The 24,647-nt window shown below is 33.5% G+C and overlaps 1 protein-coding gene across 3 annotated transcripts in view; it reads right to left on the reverse strand.

Annotated features, from left to right (window-relative positions):
- DPH6 (diphthamine biosynthesis 6) overlaps positions 1-24,647 on the reverse strand; it is a 182,583-nt gene that overhangs the window by 57,004 nt on the left and 100,932 nt on the right. For all 3 annotated transcript variants that reach the window (XM_065753850.1, XM_065753849.1, XM_065753859.1), the window contains exon 13: positions 2,789-3,031. In XM_065753850.1, the coding sequence (XP_065609922.1) occupies positions 2,789-3,031 (243 nt within the window). The remainder of the gene's footprint in view (positions 1-2,788; positions 3,032-24,647) is intronic.

Raw genomic sequence — 24,647 nt, forward strand, 5'->3', positions numbered from 1 at the left:
GAACATTTCCTGTTTTCACTGATTCTATGGAGGCAAGGGGGTGTAATATAACTTAACAATAAGCTCTACTGTTTTTTCTGTTCTCAGAGTAGAATCAGCCAAAAAGAACATTTCACCTAACAACATGCCAGCTAGGACTTTTCCTCCAAAACAAAAGCTCACTGATAAATATCTATTTAAATTAAATTAACAATCGCATGATCAATTATATTTTCAGGAAAAGAGAGTTCCCTCTGGTTCATTGTAACAGAAGTGTTTGTTACATTTTTTCTTTTCCTGTGCTTTGCTGTTTTTATAAGCCATTACTAATCATAAAACTATTCATAGCTTGAGGAAAAATGCAAATATTCTGAATCTTCTGTTAACAAAACAATAGGGAAATTGGAATATCCAGCTGCTAATCCATCTTGTTCCCACTGATATATTATTTTTTTTCCAATTTTTATATCATGTGGCACATATTACTTCATCTCCTGATATTTTTTGTATTTTTTTGATACTGTCATTAATGAATAGGAACTAACAAGCACAGAGTAAGATTGATAAGCACCCTACAAGCAAGGCTTTACATACCTCTAGGACGTTTTAAACATTAAACATTCCCAAAATCTGCTAGGCAGCTAACTCTTCACAGGAGTGTGTGTAGGCAGCAATCCATTTTTTAAGGTATGACTTAAGCAATCAGAAAGTGACACAAGTCAGATAGTATTAATAACCCCAAAAGCAAGCAATATCATGAGGTACTTCTCAAGTAGCTGAGAAGAAACTGCCTAGATATCTAATTAAGTCAAAGATCTGGAAGACAATAAAAAGAGTGGCTGGCTGGCACATAGAATAATTACAGATTATTTAGAAGATTCTATATGGGAAAAAGAAAAATTTTGAAGAACAGCAAAGCATTACTAATCTGCCCTCAAATCTGTGTCTGTATATATTACAAATAAGAAAGCATGTGGGCTTCATGGTCATGGTACATGTTACTAAGCAGTCACAGAGCAAAAAACAGTCTCAGCTTTTCAAAATGACTTTACAGGACCATCCCTGACAATAACCTTAAATTAGCTTAATGCTGCTATGACTCCATGCAACGTCTCTAATTGCTGCCTCAAAGACATCACGAAATGGTACATCTCATAAAAAATGACAGCTAAAGATAATATATTATTAAGATATTATCGAAAATGCACTGATGTCACATTTACTGTTTCCATTTAAAGCTCGCAGCATTGATCTATAAAACCCGTAAACTTGGCAGACTCAACATCATCTTAAGAACTATGCTAGTATCTCTACAGCAAGTTTGAGAAACTGGTATAAACATGGTTAGCAAAAAGAAAAGCTGAGGTCTTCTTCAATAAGACAAAAGCTTTTGAACATGTCCCTTACAGAAAAAAAAAAAATATATATATATATTAATGAATTTGAAAATACTAATATAGTTTTCTGTGTGATGGTCTTATTTAGAGGAATATATCTTTCTGAATTCCTTAAGTGATTCCAAACTAAATCATAAAAAGTTATTACCATTTTTCAGCAGCAGTCATAAAGCTGAGGTTATTTCTACACTCTACAAGTTAGCTACTTCAGAGGACTTTAAATTTGCAAGAACCTTAATAACTGACCTATTTCAAATATACTGTAAAAATTCAAGGCATTCACAAAAAAACCCTAGAACATAAAAAACACCTGACAGCATGCCCTAGAGAAGAAACTGCAATGTGTAAAACAAACAGTACATTTTACAATAAAAACGAAAATGAAAAATCAGATCTTAGCAGACCTATAAGAGCACTACAGACGAGACTAGGAATCTTTCAAATTCAATACATTTAGTCTTGGAGAAAGGTACTTAGAAAGATATCTTACTACTAAATCTAGGTTAACTGTGTCAGCTTTCAAGTGAGTCTACCTCTTCCCTCAGAAAGAGAAGTGCAGACAGACTGAGCATGAACACAAATAGAAGAAAAAGGGTTGGGAAGCACTGTCCCTTCTTCCAGGGCAACATTAATTACTAACATATGCTAAACTTTCAAGCCACATATCTCCTAAGAAACTACAATAATTAAGTTATATTACAGCAATTATGTAGTAACTACTCTTATTTACTCATTTATAGAGTAGCTACATTTTGGCTACAAGACTAGTGGCCATTACCTTTTTAATGCACGCAGAGTGTTCTTTGGCTATTTAAGTAAAAAGTTACATGCATGACAGAAATCATTATGATATCATTATACATCAGTGGGGAAATTATTGTACTGTTAGAGATAATCTAGAGTCAACCAATAAACAGGCACACCCCATCCTGGTCATAGAAGTTCAGCTGAATGATAAGTAATAATAAGCACTAAAATACTAAATTCAGTTGTCATGACAATATTGCTTGTAAGAAAGAGTGGGGGAAAAGGAATCTCAATGGAACAACTAATAAAAAGTTAAAGCAAAATGCCCTGTTCCTATTGTACAAAAATATATGGGCAGAGGAAATTCAAATAAGGCATTGTTCACATTTTTCTAGAGGAATTGACTGCTTTTTAAGAGTTTTTTTTTCCATATTGCTTTGGGGAATTAAGACAAAGTTAGTGATGAATGTAACTTTCTATTAAGCAATTTTCTTTCTCAATTGTGCACAACCACTTATGAGCCAGAACATAACAGCTCAATCAAACCTTATTATATTAGCTTTACTTGAACCCCTCTGAAATGTACTGAGAAAATTCTGATATTACTACAAGACATAGGGGGAAAAAAGACAACTCAGAAAGAAGGAAGTGGATATCACAGCTACCTTTTCACAATCTCTTAATTTCTTCTTCCATACAGAATGAGCAACAGGAATGTGTTTGATGTCAGTTACATAGCAGATCGCTGTGATGACATGGTGCAGCGTTGTCTTTTGGCTCATAGCCTGGAGGACTTTCTCAGTGTGACCGAGGGCAACTGTGGCCTCAGTCCATATGCCACCGCTAACAAGCTGCATAGTACACGGTACTAGGCCAATCTGTCCAGCACAGTAGAGAATATCTCCGACCTGAAAGAATAAATAAATAAATAAAATTATATGAATACATAAAGGGAAAAAAAAAAGGAAACACTTTTCAGTTTTCTAAGTAATTTTTCTCAGCACTATTGCTCTTTGCCATCCTTTATGGCTTCACTAAAACGTAACAAACATATCATTCTAAGCGTAATTTTTGATAGGGCTCTATATACGTTACATGAATATAGCACCACAATAAACTTGAAGCTAACAGTTAATATATGGATGCATGCATCATCTCAAAATAATAACTGATGTAACCGATGGTTACAACTTGTGATGGTGCCCCAACGTGATTAAATACATTCCTGCTTTCTTTCAAGTAAGCTTCCATTTCTTTTCAACATTCCATTTGTTTCAGTGTTAATTTTCAGATTATACTGTCTTTCAGAGTATTATAAAAACCATCATAATCCTCTCAAAGGTAAAAGCAAATTGCAGATCAAAAGTAAGAGTGCTACTTAACTAAAGAGATGGGTTTATCTTTTGAAAATTGAATTAAATGGGTGGTCAGATATGCCACAAATATATGTTAAGCCAAGCTTCAATGCATTTACTTTGGGCTGATTTTCCTAAATTTTCCTGGAAACACTGAATTTGAACACGTTCTTGAAAGCAGGCAGCAAAGGAAATTTTTATTCTTATGATTCAGCCATCTCAAAGATTTATTATAATATCATAATGTGAATATCAAAACTTTTAATCCTTTTATTCTGTACTTCTCTACAAGGTCTATATATTCCCTGATCAGAGCAGCAATGAATATTGTTCCAAACCAAACCAAAACTAAGGATAGAAGTGAGAAGTAAGGTGGGCGTAAGCAGCTTTGAAATCTGCACAGGAAGCAATTTGCTGTAGAGAGGGAAAATGGACTGGGCAAGAAATCTTCTAGAAATTACTGTAAAAACTGTAATTCTTTACAATAAAGAATAATTAAAAAAGAAATCTGTGTCCTAGAAGACATGGCAATCAAACCATGTGACAGACCCATATGCAACTTCAAATCTGTCCTCATAACTGTCTGTGTCTCACGAAAGACTCACACATGCAACTATTGGAAGAGTATCTTATACAATTTGGCATACAAGTTCTATGATTAGCAGCTGAAGAGGGGGAGGAGGCAGAGAGGAAACATATCAACTGACATCCATCAACAATTTAAATTGTTTAAAATATCTGAAATAATGTTTTGATAATGCTACATATAATCCTGAATTTTGAAAAAATATGCAAGTAATATTTTACTTTATAAGAACAAATGGTCCTTTTTTGTGTGTGTGTGGGGGGGGGGGGGTTGGTTTTTTTTTTCCTAGTGCTATTTTAAAATATGTGCCATTGAACAAGGGAGTCCAGCCAGCTATCAAGTGGCATACTGACAAGACGAGAAAAAAATTCAGAAAGATATGATTCAGAGGCACAGGTTTGGTTTTAAAGTAAACCATTTATTTCCACCTCTGCTAAGTGAAATCCAGTGTTATTCAAAAACTCTGATAGAGGTAGTTTATACTTCTATGGAAAAAAAATCACACTAGCAGTATTTCTTCCTCTTTCTGATGGGCTCCTGGTTTTCCATGCATTATCCATGTTAATTATTAGGTAGACAGAAGAGCTGTTCAACCAGTTCACTTCCCCTTTCTTGAACAGATTGTTTGAGACATAATATGAATACTAATTAATGATAAAATATCTGTCAGTGTTTTGAAATACACACTAAGATAGCACTTTCTTAAAGTATCCTGGAGAGTTCTGATACAATTAGCTCCATTGATCATAAGCAAGGTCAAAAAATATCTCTGAAGGATTTGAGCAAAATTGGCACTGCTTTTGGCTCAGATCCAGTGGGAATTTTGCAGAGTTCTTAAAAAAAAAAAATTCTTTAAACCCCTCTGGTTCCTAACATACTTGTTTGCATCTTAAGCTGTAATTAATAGAAAAACAAAGTTCTCAACGTGCTACTATGCTATGAAAGGGTGGATTCAAGGGCAAAGAAGGGAAAGAAGGTCAAAAAAGGCCACAGGTTTCGAGCAACTGTACTTCAGGGGACATAATTTTGAGTAAGGAAAGGGGAGGGATGTTCTTCTCATTCCCAGTGACTTGGTCATGAAAAGCAAATATAAATAAACAATCAGCAGGGGCAAATCAGCAAACCAGTAAAAAACATTGTTTTAGCAGGTTTCAAGAGGTCGTCTCCAGAATATTTGAAGCATTATACAGAAAATTGTTAGCAGAATAAAAAGTATTTGAAACAGGGAAGACTTCGTAATATCTGTTTTACAGTACTGAACAACAGGAGATGTCACAATGTATGGTGCCAGTCCTTGTGTTGTGAAAGTGTTCTGCAAAACCCTGCTAGAATGCTGCAACAGTTTATCCTTTTGGAGCATCTTCAGTGATAACAGGAGATTTTTTTCAGACTATAGATTCACAGTGTATCAAGTCAGGAGATCTTCCATACTCAGTACATTCAGCACAGATACAAAACTATAATATAATGGATGTGTAGTCATACACTTAGGTTTAATTATCGCTATATCTCAGACACATATTTCCAGTGCTAAAAATTTCTTAAATATTAGCAAAATATAAAAATAACTTGTACTGCTGATATGCTCAGTTAGGGCAATTCATTTCCAATATAGCTTCAGAGGAGCCAGTAGTTTATAGACAGAGGCTCATGAAATTCTTATTCTTTACTCTTTTATTTTCATTTGTACCACTGCAAGTTAAATTAAAGTTGAGCCTCAATAAACTAGCACAATAATTTGGCAGCTCTTTGCTTCAGTCAGCACAACTGTAAGCAATCAAGGGAATTCAACAGACAATCAGAAATTCAAAGTAAGAAATTCATACATACAGCAATACTAAGTACTTATTTGAGAATTACTGCTTTTCATTTTGTACTTATGCTGCAGGAAGTAGAATAGAAAGCCAGATCACATGGTGGAAAGTCAGTATAGCAGCAAAGAATTATTTCACCTTTCCTTCCTACATTCACTTCTCGTGAACTTAGAAATTCATGTTTTAGAAGGAAAGTGTCCACGGTACTGCAAAATGGAAAAGCTGGGATGATGCTTGGTGCTACTTCAAATTGTTCTAGCACATGGAAATTTTTTTTAACAAATTGTGAGACACAACACATCTGCATTATCAGGATGGCCCCTCCACAAAATATATTTCAGGAAAAGACACAAGGAGAAAAACAGACTTGATTGGACATAAGAACTAAAACTGTTAATTAACCAGAGAATGCTATAATTATTGCTACTTGCAAAGGAAAAAAGGAACAGGGTATCTCTAGATGTACACTGAGCTGGTTTTTAATTTGTTTGTTTCTTTTTGTTAATAAAGGCCAACAGCAACTGCAGAAACTTTCTAAAACTTTCCCTACTGGTATTATTAAAACTTGCTAGTGATAAACCAGTATAAATATAAAAAGTGCTGAGATTTTTCAGTAGAGACGTTTCAACAATTCACCTATAAGATTTTATGCCAGTGTTAATATTTACACTGTATGAACCAATACACTTTTCTTTGAAAGGATGAAGTCAATATGCAATTAACCAAACGTTTACTCTGAAGGCAGTATGTTGTCTTGAGTGACTGCTGCCCTTTAACAGGTCAGGGTACACAAAAGATTCAGTGACCCTCTGACCTAACAGTGAAATAACCTACCACTATGCTCAATCAATGTAAATAAGCATAACTGACAATGTGCTAATAGGCTGCCTCTGGTCAGCCATGTGTACCTCTGACCTTAATGAAGACCTAAATCAATTAATACTCCAGGCAATAAAGACCTCTGGCTGATTAAGTTAGCTAGAAATCATCTTTTCTAACAGGATTAGAGCTATAAGGTGGTGAACTTTTTATTTAATATATGATAATCCTTTCTTCCTAGGGCCCTTTTATTTTAGCTAATGATGGTTAAATTGCTTTTTGCAATGTGAAATCTTTTATTCAACTACCCAATGTGAATAAAGTTTTAAAGGTACCATTTAGACAGTGGTAACTATGAACACAAATTACATCTGCTTAACATGCTTCCAATAAATAAGAGTCTTCAACAGGATGGAAGTTTTTTCTCGAACTATTTAGACTACAAATGTGTAGGCTAAACATTCAATAAATAAGTTGATCCTACATAGTTGAGATTTACTCAGGTTTTCTTTGAACAAATGAATGTAGTATCAGCAGCTCAAAGATGAAGGATATATTCCCAAATGAAAAAATTTTAAATACACCATTTTGACTTAGTCTTAAATAAACAGAAATTGACTAATATAAGAATCTACTTATAACCTAAGTAAGATGCTTGTATATTGCTTTCAAAATTGCAGAAGTTTCCTTCAGTAAAGAAACTGTTTTTCTTAGGTTCAGAAGAGCATAACTGATCAATAGTGTCTGTTACCACTTTGTAATTGAAATATCTGTAACATTTCCACAGCTTTCGGAGATTTATTAGTCAGTTTTAAAATGCTGTGACTGCAGCTAGCTAATTCTCAACCTAAGCTGGACCTCTGTATGTCTCAAAATCTATTTGATCACCTAATCTGCATGACTACAGAACATTCACCTTCTTGAATCATCCTTCACTATTACAATTTATATTATCAAAACGCGATCTGAATTTTTTTATTTGAACATATATTTGTGAGTTTCTAGGCCACAAACAATATCCACTGAGCGTTTTTGTACCACAAACTGATAAAAAATACTGGAATTTTGTGTATGCTAAACTTGTCTATAGAACTGTGTTGCTTCAACTGCAATTCAGCAAAATTAACATATGTTGTCCCATAAAGTCATATCTGATGCTGATCAAATTGTCCAGAAGCACATCCAAAAAATTTGTACATTTCTTAATTATACATTTCTTAATTAGAAACTATAGCAAAGAGAAGCATCACGTCCTGTGGGATGCACAAAAATAAATAGTTTAAAAGGACTACTAAATCAACAATCCATCTGAAAACACCAAAATATTCATTGTTATCAATATCAAAACAGCTTAAAAAAAGTTCTTCCAAATATCTCTCATTCCTACTCAGTGCTTCCTAACCATAAACACCTGAGATCCTCTAAAATACAAATAATTAATAATTCAAATTAAGCCTTTAAACAACGCTGGATTTACAGCAAATGATCAAAGCAGATGCAGCTGAAGGTGTGTAGCCCCTAGAAGTTTAGCAAAATGCTAAATGCACAGGCGTGAGAGGGACAGTCAGGTCAGAAAGCAAAAGACAGATCAAAGTTTCAACTTCGAAATTATATATTTTTAAACTGTTCTAGATCATCACAGAAAATTATATGATTTGTATACGTTTTTGTGGCAATGTGTTGGTTATATTCAAATCTTGATCCACGTTCAATCAATTTATTCAAGTGATGGAAATAAAACCCACATATTTTTGATTTTCAGAAGAAAAAGATTCTGTGCAGATTCAAATTGAAATGTTCACATAAAAACATCTCAAAAGCTGTCATTCACTTTCCAGGGGAGCATAAAACGTAGAACAGAAAAAAAAAAAAAGCTTTTTAAGTCAATAAATGTAGCCATAAGCATTTGGAAAGGTCTCAATAAGGTGGATGAAAAAGCTTTGCCATCTAATACATTCATGTGAGCATGATATCAAGGCTGATTCATTTTAGTCCACCTGGAATCTCCAAAACATACATATATTTTGGTCAATGTGCTGCACTGGTGCACAGGTTACATATTGTTCCTTCATGGAAAATTATAATTGTACAGTTCAAAAGACTTAATTGCCATAGAGGATAAACTGTTCTTCATGTCCAAAAGGATGTTTTTTCCAAAATAGAAAATGAGCATTCTTTGTATTGGAAAATGAGCAAGCTAATGAGAATATTATTCTTTGATGCATTTCCTTCTTGGGACAGTGGAATTCTAGTCTACTAGAGTCTAGTAGACTAGAATTCTTAATCTTAACGACTATTAATCTGTCACCTTTTACAAAACCTACCATTTCCTCTCAAGCTTTTGAAAACAAATCACAAGTTCTCACACAAGCACGTTAGCAAAATCTGGCAACTGTGAAAAACTGCAGAACACTCAGCTTTATGAGCATACCTTATCTAAAAGATGGAGCAAAACTTCCAAACTGATTATCATTTACTCATTTCTTATTCATATCACTGTGGATGAAGATGCCAAGCTGAACAAATTAGAAAAAGAAGAACAAGATTATTTTACTGCACACTAATTTGGCTGGGATGGGGGAAGGAGAAACTTCATAAAATCAATTAATCAAGAAAAATAAAGGCATAGTCAAGGTCCAGATGTGGAAAAGATTGTCCAAAGCTATAAAGTGATAAAAATGACAATATAGACATGGAATATTGAGCAATGGATATTGAATTGTTAGAAAGTACATATTACATCCAATATTGTTGACTGCATTTATGAATTACAATTTCAAATGCACAGATAAGGGAATTTAATAGTTGTAATTCGTTTGGATTTGTAAAATATCTGATACAGCATCTTCGTAAATTATTTTTAACTGTGCTAATTAAAAATGTTGTTAAACAGCTGATAGCCCGTAAGGAGAGAGTGATGAAAATGCCAGTGTGCCGAACTGGGGTGCCATAGGGATTGGTATCAAGCCTGATTTTACTTAACATCTTCATTAAGTCAATGGAAGAAAGGATTAACAGCATGACAATGAAACTCGTGGAGGATACTAAATTAGAATGTACACTAATAGTAATAACATGAACCAACATAGATTTGAAATAGAGGCAGAAAATAACAAAATGAGCCATAAGAAAAATGAAAACATATACCATAAATATGGCAATAATATTTTGAATCACAGATATTCATATCAAGGACTTGACTGCAGAAACTTGACTGCAGAAGTGCTGAGCTCCTCCCATAAAAGCTCTTCCTAACTAGTAACAAGTAAATCATAATATAGAGGATTGTTTCTGTCCCTGTTCTCAATAAATAGGTTAGACTTATCAGATCTACCAAATATTTGTTCCAGAACAAGTAACACTGATCCTTACCTAATGAAGGAGTAAAATTTTCTAAAAAGTCAGAAACTGGCACCATATCCTTTAGGAAACTTATGGCTTTAAAAGGAATGTTGTAAAAGATACTGTGATATTGGTTCAGATGACTGCTCAGAGTCTTTAAATACTTCTTTCTATTCCTAACAGTTCATCAATAACACTGATTTTTTATCTTACAGGCTAGCACAGCTGAACTCAAAGTAGGAAAACCATTTTAATCAGCTAAGCATTAGGATATAAGTAAAATAAAATTTTTGTTTTCATTTTTTTTTTTGTTTGGTTTTTTTTTCCCAAATAATAAATATCTGAACCTTGCATTATGTTATATAAACATTCATTTGAGGTTCCAAGACTGTTCATTAATGATTTTGTTATTGCTGTTATACTAAGTATAGTCTAATGGGGATGGGTTTATAACATCAGTGTTCTTTCTCAGTTCCGCATACAAAAAAAAAAGCCATTATAACTGGAATGTTCATTCTCTGATTTCTGCATTTTATTTTTTTTAAGATAGCATGTATAAGAGAGGGACAATAAAGGCACTTATATCCACACACAATATCTAAAGGAAGATAAAGAAAACAGAGAAAGTGATGCAATATCCTTATATACTTCTTTGTGCATATATTACAAGCCTTGTCTCAACTTTTTTTTCTTTACACAATAATGTAGAATACACTTAGGCATCTCATCATATCTTACATTATTTGCTGCCGTTACTTGAAATGTCCACTTACAGTAAACTAAATCATCATGCAAACTACAACTGCAGTGATAAAGCAGTCCACTAAGTCACACTAGAAATCCTGGGGTTGAAGTTTCATTAGCTTAATTCATATTCCCACTTACCTAGTGGAAACTTCAACCACCCTTACCACCCTTATGGTCATAAGGGTGCTACAGCTCAAGGCTGTAATACCATTCTGGAATACAGCATCCAAGGAGAATAAAGATTGCAGTCATAAAATACTATGAAGAATTATTTAGTTTCTTTCCCTTCCTATAACTAGACAGAGAAAATTCTCAGCATTGAAAGATAAAAGCTGTTGATCCCACGACAATAATTCCGTACAATAATACACACTGCATGAAACACACTGACACCATGATATTCCATTTGTTCAGGAAAGATTTCTTTCCCAGCCACCACTTGGCTTAATATACTCACTAAAAACATGCCTTTCATTGGATACTTATTAAGTAATGATGTGTGATAACTGGGAGAAAGAAAAGAAATAGTTTGAGAAAATCAAGAATCTGTTTAAAAACAGTTAATTGCATTGGCAGTATTGGCTCTCATTTATCAATTTAGCGTGGCTTCATACTTTAACTATTTTCTGTGTATATGCAGTCTAACAGGAACTTACATCTGCGACTACTTAATAAGCAAAACTAAAATATTAATTTATGTCAATGAGTATTCAGTGCACAAGTCCAACTTATAATAGATATCCCCACCACCTCCAAGTGGAAAAGTGACTTCTTTGTGCAACTATACGCACAGGTACAGTACATTTAATAGCAACAAAAATATTATATAACATATACAAAATATATACTTCATTTCTAGTTCTAGCAATATTTTATCTATTTATTCATATTGCGTTGATTATACTTCATTACATAAGGTACTTTTCTCTTGCAAAAGGTCAAGTTCTGATTACACTTTAAACAAATCAAAATTAAATCAAACTTGACAAAGGAATGAGTTTGGGTATCAAGAACACTGGAATTAGCTGCAAAAATTCAGAGAAATCGAGCAGTAGAAGAAAAGTTAAAATTCTGGGCACTCAAATTAAAAATTAAAAATTATAATTAAAAAATTATCATAAATGCTCCAAAAAAAACCTCAGGAATACAATGTTAGTGAAGGGCAATCCAAGAAGAAAATTCAGTAGGCAGCCGCATCAAGAACATTGCTATCTATAAAAATTTCTAGCAGAACAAATACAAGAAAATATAAGAAAAACTAGAGAAATACATCAATATTCTCAGAAAAGCACTAAGTATACTCATCTAAACACATTTTCATAATTTTCCTTTCTTTGATTCGCATGCGCTTTGTATCAGAATTTCAGAACAGCCACCTTCCTTATATATATCTCAGATGGGTAGCATTTCTTGTCAGGAAGTTACCTATTGGCTAAGTGGTAGAGAGCACCATTTAAAAATAAAGTTCCTATAACATTTTAAATGTGTGCATATATTTTGTCCTAATTGGGCAGTATTATAATTAAGCACTAGACTATAACACAGATTGAGGTTGAGAGTTAGAATCTCATACATTTTCCTATTTTTTTTTATTTTTGTACTTTAACATGATTTTTCTCTTAAAATACCTATTTTATGCAGTTTCCTAGATGACAATCAGAGAGATTTCTATTAAAATAGCTATTTTAAGTTCAGTCAACTGAGATGTAACTATGTTTCTAGCCATTTTATATGACAAAGTGAGGTCTACTGCAGCAATGGGCAACCCAGAAAGCACATCTCTCAGGGCCTTCTACAGGAGTTGCTCTACTTTTTTTAAATGAACTCATGTCCTCAGATCAATATTACCTTCTGTTTCTTCGTATTTTTTTTCAATATGCACAAATTTAAGATTGGATGAGAAGATCCTCTCTACAAAAAATGAATAAATAAATAATAATATATACACATCAGCTAAGATCTGAAAAGCTTTACAATAAAAACTGATGTATTCCTGAGTAAGATTTCTATCTTCATAATTCCGTATTATCCAAAAAGAAATAATTTGCTGAAATTTTAAGAATTCCAGGCCTCTATGAGATAGCCACTGTTAGAATCAACATTTTAGAAATAATTTAAAAAATGATACTTAACATAGAATAAGCCTTATACTGAAGAATATTTAGACAAGTGAGCCTGGTGAGCCTGTACAAACACAGTCTTAGTGAAATATTTAACTTCTAAGAAGTGAGGTGATAAAATGGAAACCATGTAGGGAAATTAGTTTCAGATTAATTTTTGAAAATAAAATAAAAATACTTTTAGAAACTTAATGTAAATGTGAGATGTGATCTAGAAATTCTCTTTGAAGTATAATGGTTAAAGCTTACTTAAGCACAAGAAATGATGAATTAGAAACAGTGTCAATGGCATTATCATTGGAAAATCTTTGAACTTGTTATTTGAATTTCATAAATAATCAATGGAGCAAGTCTTCAAAAACAGAGGCTGTATCAAAGAGGACAGTTAAAATATATAATTTTGTTTTTAAACTTAGGAAAATTACAGGTATTTCAAGGCAAATATGACCTGGTATATCAAGACAAATGTCTAATATTTTTTATTTCTAGCCTAACAGAAAAAGCTTCTGATTATCAACTAAACTGTATTTTAGAAGTATTAAAACTGCCAAAAATAATGATGGAAACTAGCCTGTATAAAATGTACAGACTATTTACCTGACATATACAATCGAAATTGAATGACTTAGCTGTTCATTTATCACTATTAAGTACTTATGGGGGTTGATCTGAGGTGTTACGGAAAGATATTTTTTGTTTTTAAAAGATTGTTCTTATGTTTTATTAAAAGAATTGGTCTAAATTCAGCCAGTAATAATTAATTGCTGAGAAGTCCAGTTAAATATATTTAGCATGCAGCACTTTTCAGTAGATGATTTCAGAGTGTGCATTTGACAGCATAAGTCTTCACAACACTTAAACACAAACCATACAGCATCTGCCACCTGGGCCAGAAAGAGTTATAAGGAGAAACAATTACATGTTTTTGCAAAAATAATATCGCATGCTGATAGTGAATAATTAAATGTTCAATCCAAAGAGAAATGAACTATTTCTGTGACATATGTTTTAAACTTCTAATAGCAAGTCAGATTCTTCAGAATAGCTGTGTTAGAATTAGGAACGACGCTAATACGGAGTGAAAACGTGAAGGAAAGGATTATAGACATAATATAAAAAAAGGTGGAAAGTAATTCCAACTAATGCTTTTAATAGTTTCCAATGTCAATCGACAGTATCACAGATATCTGTGATAAGGAATGCAATTCATTGAACAACATGACCTTGTAAAATGATGTAATGCTTTGGTTTCATGCAAAACTTAGTAGAAGCAGCCACCAAGCTGCATAGTCCAGGACTAGGCCGTGGTTGCAGATTAAGATAATAGTGAGATTCAAATGACATAAGCCCCTTAAAACACCATTAGACAGTAATAAATCTTTATAGCTCAATACCTTCCCAACACAGGAAACAGAGAGTTAACCAGTGTACCTAATTTAAAGAAAAAAAAATTAAAGGAGGAATAAATCTGCTATAGGGAGCTGGCTTGATAGACCTTTGAAGGTCTTCAAAACTCTCACTAATATGTTATTCTCTCAAAAATATTCCCATAATTCTGCTGTCTCCCATCATTCCTTGCCTCGAGATTCATCTGTCAACTTTGATGCATCTTTTAAAGTACCCCTCCAAGCCTAAAAACCATGACTACAAACCACAGAAGAGAACTCTTTGCTTTGAAACTAGCTGATCAATCAGAAGATCATTTACCTGCAAGCATTATTTGGTGAAGCTAAAGCGGCACATCAACCAGCAGCATCTGAAGGCTGAGGCAGCAAAACGTCAACAACAAATTGTCATTGGCATTCCATTTATGAGCCTTCAAACAGCATCAGATCTTTTCCATGGGAAACCAGATCAGGTCAGACTGGAGCTGAATATTTCTTAACAAGCTAACCATCAAAAGAACTTACGTTTTGAATAAAAAGGCTATCATTTGTTGATTTGAATATCAAAGGGATCCACTGCAAACTCCCAGTCTAGAAAAACCTCCCTAAGCTACACCAGACAGGTGTTTAATAATCTATTATTAAGGCACTATTTTAGGTTACTCAGAATCATAAAAAATAGCTGTAACTGTGAAGCTGCAAATGGGACTGCACAAAGAAATGAATGCTATTAACATACTATTAACAATTCAAAAGAATGAGTTGACATACCAATCAAACTTGTTAATTGACTGTCAATGGCCTGTCCCTGAATATACAACATGACTGCATTATATATTTCAAATGCTGACAGGAAGACAGTTTCATTTGCATTAACTTCATAAACTGATCAACAACCAAACTGCCACATACATTTATAATGGGAAGCTGAATCATTTCAATATTCATGCAGCTCTGTAATTGTAAATTAGGTACTGGCAAACAATACAATACTGTACATACTCTAAAATATCCTAAATGTCTCTGACCTAGTTTCTTTAAAAAAAAAAAAGAACATGGAAAAAAGTTGTCTCTAACAAAGATGATTATTACTTTAATTTATGGTTCATGCCTTAGGCAAAATTTGCTTGCAACCTAGTTTGCGGCCATAGTTTATAACTTTACTGTAGATGCATAACTGGTCTGCAATATACGAGGCACACAAAGTGATGCAAAAGTTTCCTTGCTTACTTTCATTCTGCGAAGTGTAAATACCATCAAAATACTGAATAAATCTGTAAAAAGTGAATGAAAATCCGTACTGTATCCCTGCTATGACACAAAGCAGATGTCTGCACTAAAACCACTGCAACTTTCTAATTAAGATATTGAAACATGTAATTTAAAGTGGAAAGTATTGTTCTTGCATATCCTTCCTCGTGTCTTAGAATTTTTTGCCCTCAAAGGTTCTGTCTATATAAAGCATGTCTCCCCAAAATATCTCATAATTACAGCCATTCAGTTTCATTGGGATTGACAGTGATAGCAGTTGAAACATCTGTAATAGTGCTGTCATTTTAGCCAAATGGTTAGCCAGACATACTCCGACGAAAGTCACAAATCACGGTAGTTGTAAGGGAAAAAGTGTTTCCTACATGTATTTTATCAACCCAGTGGAAGAGATCATAGACTGCATAGTAGCAGGAATGCTACAGAAAGAAGCCCTAACAAAAGACACATGAACACTTTTCTCATCTAGGATCTCTCCCTGTGATATTTAGTATCTTCTTATCCTTACTGACAACTATAGCTAACAGATAAGTCTTCAAATATAGTCATTAATGACTCTCTATATTAGTATCTATTATATGCTTTGATTGTATAGGGTAGATACGAAAGAAGAAATTTGTTTTTATTTGCTCATGATATACTGTAGGCATATTTATTACTGTTTATACAGAAATAATAGTATTGCTTTGAGAATCAGAGAAATGAAGCTAACTAGAAATGTCATAAATGAGGATTAAGTCATGAGGCTTTGAAAAGTTTCCACTGAAATCTAAGTAGTAATTGCTCAAACATTCTGAAGTTGTCATTCAAGAACATTCCCTCTCTATCTATATGACCTGGAAAATGCATAAACAAATTTTAAACACCTCAACTGTAAATGCATGTTGTTTTCTTTTCCTCTCTTTTATTATTACTACTTTCATCCTGTCAATACAGCAGCCACTTCCCTGGCTTTAAAGTCATTGCAAGAACCATCATGCACTATACGCCAGCACAACCATACAGATATCACATAAATGTCCAATAAATCTACAGTCATGACAATCTTCTCCTTTCACATAAAGCCTATCAGAGGACAATTTCTGTGAGAGGCTATATTTTAGACTTTATTATTTGTAGTATAGATGTAGGACTTAGAAGAAAAAATATTCACGTTTATTGTTCTAGCAATTGCAATTGAAGAGTAGAAAGATTAACAAATGGAAATATAAATCCTTTTGAAAAGCTGGAATACAGAGGAGTCACTATGGTGATGGCAGTCCCAAATCATCCTAACTGATAATCATGAAAGATTATTTATACTACAAACTAGATATTAGCTTTGATATCTTCCCTGAAGTATAAACTGAGTAACTGTCAGACTGAACAACATCTTATGTTGGTACTGCTAAGTTCTTACACTGACAAAACGGGCATCATTAAAGCTGCAACACTCTTTAAGATAATCAGTATAATATACACAGTATGTCGTTAAAAGCTTTTTATTAAACTGTCAAGGTAAAGAACAGCTCATCACTGTAAGGATGTAGTATCTATAAAACCAGCCATCATAGAAGGAGCTGGTCATTTATGTGCTAATAGTAACATACAACTACAGTGAATTCAGCAATTCACGCTCCAAGATTTATGAATACAAATCATAAAATATATACACATATACAGCTAAAATAGATGCACACTACTGAAAGAGTGCACATTACTGAAAGAGAAATTGTAAAGATTATTCACATTTCAAAAAGGCACTTTATTCATTATAAGAAGCTGCAGTTTGACTTCATTGCTTCAAAATTTACATTTTAAATGGTCACTTGCTAATTTACTGAAATACACGTACTCAATGAATTTCCACTATTTTTGCTGATATCTCCTTGACTTCCAATTAACTCTGACAGCATAGATTATCTAGGTGGGGATAAAAATTGTGATTCATCACTCCTGTTCTTAAGAAGAATGAAACTATAATAGCAATTCAGACCAGCAAAGTAAAACAAAACTATGCATGACTTTAAACAATCAATAAATTTCTTGTTATGGTACTACTATAGTTTCTCAATCATTAGATTAATGTCAGAACTATATGTATAATACCAGACTAACGTCTAAATTTCATTTATAGAATTAAAATTTATTGCTGCCTTTTCATAACGTAGGAAAAACTAACCTTGCAGATTTGTTATTGTTACAAAGAAGAAAGCTTCACACAGTGTGAGCCACAGACAACTTAACCAAGACTCTTCAGGCAGTTCCTCAAATACAGAATAAGATCTGACAGATTGCTTCACAGGAGGGAAAAGCCCAGAAAGAAAATGTTTGGTAATGTTTAGTAATCTAGCCATCTAAGAAATATCCAAAGCTTTTCCATCCCACTAGGAGAAGACTGCTGTTACTGTTTCTGAAAGACTAAGTACCACATCAACTTATCATATTATAAATCTCTTTTTAACTTTATGTGTTCTTTGTCCAAGGGCTGAGATCAATGTAATAACTCCAGAAGATATACATATTTGACAACATTTGTCAAAGTTCAGCTGTGCATGATTAAAATTCACTTACCTATCAAGACAGAACAAATCTGAACAATAAGGAAATAAAATCAGGTTAGTCTCATGTGAGTGTTTGTCACAGAAAACAACTGCAATATTTTTAAGCCACAGTAGTTGCATGTACCCAACATGATAAAAAATAAGTTTTCAGTATACAGTTTCAGTTAGTGCTAATACATTATTTCCTATACTCATCTCCGCCTTCACAACAATCCCATCCTGTTCAGTTGCCATTATTATAATTAACCCCTTTTCCAAAGCAGTAGGGTGTTTGAGTTGGTTGAAATGGGACGTGTGCAATAAAGGAAACACAACCTTCACAGCTGGTGGCTAAACCTTGCCAATCTCATGTATTGGGTATTTGACCTTGACAGGGGCAGTTCTCAGGTTGTTCCATGATGAGACAAATCTCATTAACATTTTCAGGTTTTTAGTGCCCAATTTTTCACAGCAAGAATGTCATTGCATTTTATTCCTTCAAAACATTTATGACTTTTAATGTCACTAAATTCGACTATTGCAGAAGGCTTCTTTGGTTTCTCCCTATTATAGAGGCATTCATTTTTTCTTTCCTACCTGGTAAAACATGGATGAACCTTGAGGATGATAATGATTTTCAAATACATAAAATGTGTGTTAAATAGCAACAGAATTAAAGTCTGCTCTTTCTTTCACAAAATCAACTATGACATGCAACTTTCAGATCTAACTCATCCAACTCAGCAGTTATAAGGCAAAACTACAGTATAACTTAGACTATACTATTATTATTTAAGGTTGAATGTATAGCTCAAAAGTCTACCACGTTCCTAAGAGAAATATCACTGATAAAACAACAAAGCAAAAACAACAACAAAAATAGCAGAAAAAAAACCTGTTGTTTTAGCCTAAGACTAGTAAAGTTTAGTAAAAAAATAAATAAAAATAAATGGTGCATCATATCTCATAACTCACGATGCTTAAAAAGTACACAAATATGCTATGGAATTTCCGCAAACATTTCACAGTATGTAGAAATTTTTAGTGTTGAACAACTTAGTTTATTTAAAATATCTTAAGAGTTAATACTTCATTTTTTAAATGCAAAAACCTACCTTACAACATCAAGAGTAGTAAGCCCTACCAAGAAAACCACTATTTCCCATATACCAAAAGCACTCTACCAATAAGGTTCCTAAGTTTGTTATTCAGCTCCAAACACTGCAGAATTTTAGCTTTAGGTTTCTCAAGTCTTCCTTATTATATGCTGAATAGAAGTTCCTTGAAGACTAATGGATGTTTCTATCTAGGATCTCAATGATCACTCTGAATTTTTGTTCTTGGAAAATGACAAAATTAATAATCTACCATAAGATATTAAAGCATGTCTATCATTCTGCAGTATGTGTTTTTGTGTACATATGCATAAATATATACATACACCTAAGAAATTCAAGTAAACAAAAGTAAGCATATTATTAACACTTTAATCTTTATATGCTATGTATACTCAGGCTTACAGTCTTTCCATTCAAAAAATGTAGAATATAAAGACAATGGGAAGACTTTGAAGAGCATCAGAGATGACCATAGAATAAAAGTATGAGAGGATGATCATGTGTGATAGATCAATTATTAAGTTATAGAGATCAGAAAATATATGCAAATCAGTAGGAAAATATACAAATCTTGAAATCACCGAAAAAATCTATTTTTCTGAATAGTAAATTGACATTGCTGAAGCTCACTGCAATATAGCAGTAAGAAGCACCTCTATGATTACTGCAGGAAAAGTAATTCATGATGAAATACATTAGATATGGCTACTGACTTTTGTCTACAGGAGACATATGATACTCTTCAGCAAAACTATTTCATAATATTGCAGTTTGGAAGTTTCTTCCAAGCTCAGATACAGAAATACACTCTTAGAAGACTCAGACTATAAATCTGAGTTAGAATTCTCCCTGAATTTTGTCACCTGAAACTCAAAAGTTAGTCATTATTACAGCTCTGTCAGACTGCATGATCTTAATTTTAATCTTTTAAATCCATTAATTTTGTATCCAGTAATTATCCATTACTAGAAATCATTCTTTTTTTACATCATCACATATACATTTTATGTAGGAGCTCTCCTTTGTGTAGCAAGCAGATGTTCACAGACTACAGGGTTGGTTTGTCTGCTTTTCACAACTGCTATACAGCTAACACTTTGTTTTCTTTTCTCAACTGCTACATAATATCCCAGCTTCCAAATTCTGATGGCTCTACCTTCCTTAACTCATTTACATAGCATTACCACTATTCTCCCGAGAAGGCAAAGACCATTCCCCATTTCATTCTGCTGCTACTCCAAACTAACAGTGAATACTGCTGGTTTCCACTGGCCTCCCCCAGTGAATCATGTTCACTAAATGGAAAGAGTACAAAATTGGCAGGGCACTGAAGAATAAGAAAAAAACATGGGTAAAAAATCCTGCTCTCCTCTACTGAGTATTTCAGAAATGTCAGAAACAGAATTCTCATTAGCAATGAAGCTAAACAAGTAGCAAGATACTGAATTACTGCATTATCATTTTTCACACACACAGATGGGCACTATTCCACAGTTCTGTGACTCCACAGAAAGGTAAATGAACAACGCAAGCAACATGCTATTTTACAGATGAAAAATTGATTAAAAGATTTGCTCAGGTTTACAAAGGAAGTCTTGTATATGAAACACACTCCGAAGTTTCAAATGGTCTTTCTTCCTTTCAGGTTCTATGTATGCTTTAGATCCTTTAGTCCGGTCTGTCTGAAATATCAATAAAACAGCACATATAGGTGCATAACACAGGGCCAGTAATAGTAACACAATGTGCTTTGGAACATGGCAGGTGATGTAACAGCTGCTCATGATTTGACAAGATGACAGAAAATGTGTAATTCGTAAGTTTTTGTTTGTTTGTTTTTCACCTAAAGTTAATATTGTGGTTAACAATGAGATCTTGAAAGAACTATATAAACATATTTTATTCTGCTCTTGCAGTTGAGATATCCAGAGTTACCTCTCTGTCTGGACCTCATTATTTAAGTACATTCAGAAGCCAGCATTATAGACGTGACAGTTCCAAAAGGACTCTCAAGGAACTGGAATGTTTACATACCCAGTCCATTGTGTTTGAGGCATATTTTCATCAGTCAAAGCACAGATTTAATTTTTTTCTTTTCTGAGAGCATAAACTGATGACCTCACAACCCATTCGACTAATATTTAACCAACTTATACTTTCTGCTTTGTTTTTCAACCACCAATTGGCTTTTACAGGCAAAAACTTTTTTGAAAGTTCTCCCTTCTACTACAAACAATACCATAACTCAATGACAGCTGGAATTAAAATTCCTTCAGTATATTAATTTCAAGACATTTCAAGGCCAGTCCTGAAGAATTTTTCTTTTAATAAACAAAATTATATTTACTGTATACTTATTTGTGAAGTATAAGGAAGAAGCAAACAGCAGACAATACGTGGATATAATGTAATAAACAAAATCTCCTGATCCAGCAACATTTCTTGAAGTTATCACCTCTTATTCTAGAAAACAACTTTCTCTTTATTTTCTGCAGTTCCTAATCTGTTTACTGTTTTCATGAATATTCATTACATCCTCGAAATATATATGAATTCTAAATTATCCAGGTGTACTACAAAGCATTTTACTCACTTCTAGAATTTGCTAGTGGGGAAGCTGTTCCTGAAGGGTGTGTGAATAATAGCTCTGGAAACATATAACATATACTTACAGATATATATAGCATCAGCAACAGCTCTTTGGAGTTGCTCTGTCAGTAAACTCAAAGTTGCTCTGGAGGGACAAGAGAGCTGTTGCTAGGACTGCTGAGTCATAACTTCTCAGCTGACAGAATATGGCTTTGCAGTCTTCTAAGCAATTAAGCCAACACCATTAGGCAGAGTAAAAGGATTCAGCTAATTTAAATAAAGGACATAAAATACTGGTTTTAAAATGTTTCATAGAATTGAAGTAGAAATAAGCTAAAAGTCCTGTAATAACAAAGCCTTAAAAATATCAAATTGCAACTTGAGTAATTAAGTGAGACACTAACACCCTGGTCAAATCCAAATGTTTTGCACAAGCCCAATTCCTGCCCAAATATAAGTTTTTACAACAAATTTCCCTCAGTTCTTAAAGTTTTGCTTATACATACACATTATACAGCCATACTTAACACTTCATTTTCCACAACAGCAACAGTGGCAACAGATAGAATGTGCGTGGCTATCAGAAAACCTACAACCTCAACAGAGAATATTTTAAGCTTCACTGTGAAAGCAACTTGACTCACAAAAATGCAAAGATAAATCTGAAAGAAAACAGTAACAGAGATTTCTCATTTTGGTGCTACCAAAGTCTTAAGAGTGAAATGCTATTTTGCTGAGAAAACAATATCTCAACACAGAATAATCTCAGGACCTTAAATGTTATAGAAAGAAGAGACAGTTTCCTATTTGAAATTTCCTTATTGTTAAAAAAATGCTTTGGATAAAGTTCATAAGCTGGTATAAATTTTAAAAGTCTGGGCAATTCACTGTAAACCAGATGGAATTGGAATAAAAGACAGTGATCTGCAGCTTTTATTTATATGTGTGGTGTTTTAAAAGCACACTGAAGAGACATGATAAATTCCATCCTCCTTTTCAATTCTCAATTTGTTTTTTTAAGCTTAAAATAAGCTGAGATTCAGGACCTGGAGCTCTTGCTGGAAGACACACACAGTTTCTAAACGAAGTAAAGAACTAATAGTGTAAAACAACTACTGACTACTATTAGTTAACTATTAACTACTATTAAACTCTTCGCTCCTGTTGTAGTTTCCATGAGGCATTATTTTTGAGGCAGGTTTTTTTTTTTTTTTTTTTTTCAGAAAGCCTCTACCGTCTTACTGCATATGCATACTTCTAAAGTTTTGATTATTTCTTGCAGATGACTATATTTTCAATACTGCTCAGAAGCTAGAAGCTCCCATGGAGAAATGCAGGACTTGGAAAAACTAAAAATGTTATATACTGAAGAGTACTCTAACAACCTACAGTAACAGTACAAAAATGCAGTTGGTTAACTACCAGTGCACTGACAACAAAGGACTTCTATTTTAAATAACTATCATGCCGAGACATTCTGAATAGTAGTTAAACAGTAAAGGTAGTTAATCCTTTTTATTTGGTTGAAGAAATCAATGTTCTATAATTGGAAGGAACAAAACAAACAACAACATAATAAAAATCTTACATAAGGCTAGGAGACAAAATTTGTAAGCAACCCTTTTTCAGCATCACATAGAAACCAACTGAACTGTGAGCAGTCATATGGTATGAATGTAGAACAAAGAACAGAAAAAAAATGCAGTGAGCTGCCAAGGTAGACTAGGAAGGCTTCAGACTCATGTCCTAACTCACATATATGGAGGTAACATTTTTATTTTTTGTAACTTCTAATAATTTTTTGTACTTTGAACTGGTAGGAGGTCTTAAGAAGTACACAAATATAGAGAGATTCAGCTATGAATGTGATAAACTGAACTAATCACATACAATTTGCTCATATTTAATCTGCTTTGAGAGGGGGAAACTCCCCCAGTAATTTCATAAGTCTCAGTCAATCACAGCCTCTCTCTTGCTTCTTTACCTTGCTCCTTTTCAATTTATGGTCTTCCATGCCCTTTATTAAGTACTTTTCAGAATAACACTTCTGACTTAATGCATGAGATGTCTGCAAGTACATTTGACTTCTCAATATCTTTCAATATTTTTCTGAAAAACAGTTACTTAACTATTTAATGACCATCAGTTTTACAATAATAAATTGAAAGGTATTGTTGTACAATTTTTTTTCCAAATTTTTAAATTAAAAAAAAAAAAGATTTAAATGCTGAATGTTCATAAAAAATGTTGTCAAATTTAATCTTGGCAATAATCGTTGCTTTCCTCCAAACTCTTAAACTGATTAACCTGAGAAGAGATGGCTGAGTGGGGAATCTCACCACTGTATATAAATACCTGAAAGGAGACTGCAAAAAAGGATAGCCAGGTTCTTAAAGAGGCAATGTACCCAACCTAGAATCACAATGCAAATCATTTTCTACTGAGTGAATGATGGGGCACAGGCACAGGTTGCCCAGAAAGGTTTTGGAGTCTTCTCCAGCCTACTGACCACAGGCCTGGACAACCTGCTTTGGGTGGCACTGCTTGAGCAGTGGTTGGACCTCTAGAAGTCTTTTCCATATAATGTTATCTGTAGCATTTTCTTACTGTTTTCCTAGCTATCCCTCTCAATGCTAGTCTTTTCTGTTCTACACTTTCTTTCCCTTTCCCATCACTTTCTCAGAATAATGTAATATGGAAGTAGCCTTAAGATGGATAACTGAAAAGCTAACAGTTTGAGTACACTATATAGTTAGCTGGGTGGTGACAGTATAGAAAGGATTCTATTTCTCATCTACACACACTATCTTTCTACTCACAGATTCTGTTAGCTTCACCATAACGTACTCGGAATACAC

Source organism: Cyrtonyx montezumae, unplaced genomic scaffold (assembly GCF_038088225.1).
Source record: "Cyrtonyx montezumae isolate F1298 unplaced genomic scaffold, pur_monq_1.0 scaffold_10, whole genome shotgun sequence".
NCBI classification, from domain to species: domain Eukaryota; kingdom Metazoa; phylum Chordata; class Aves; order Galliformes; family Odontophoridae; genus Cyrtonyx; species Cyrtonyx montezumae.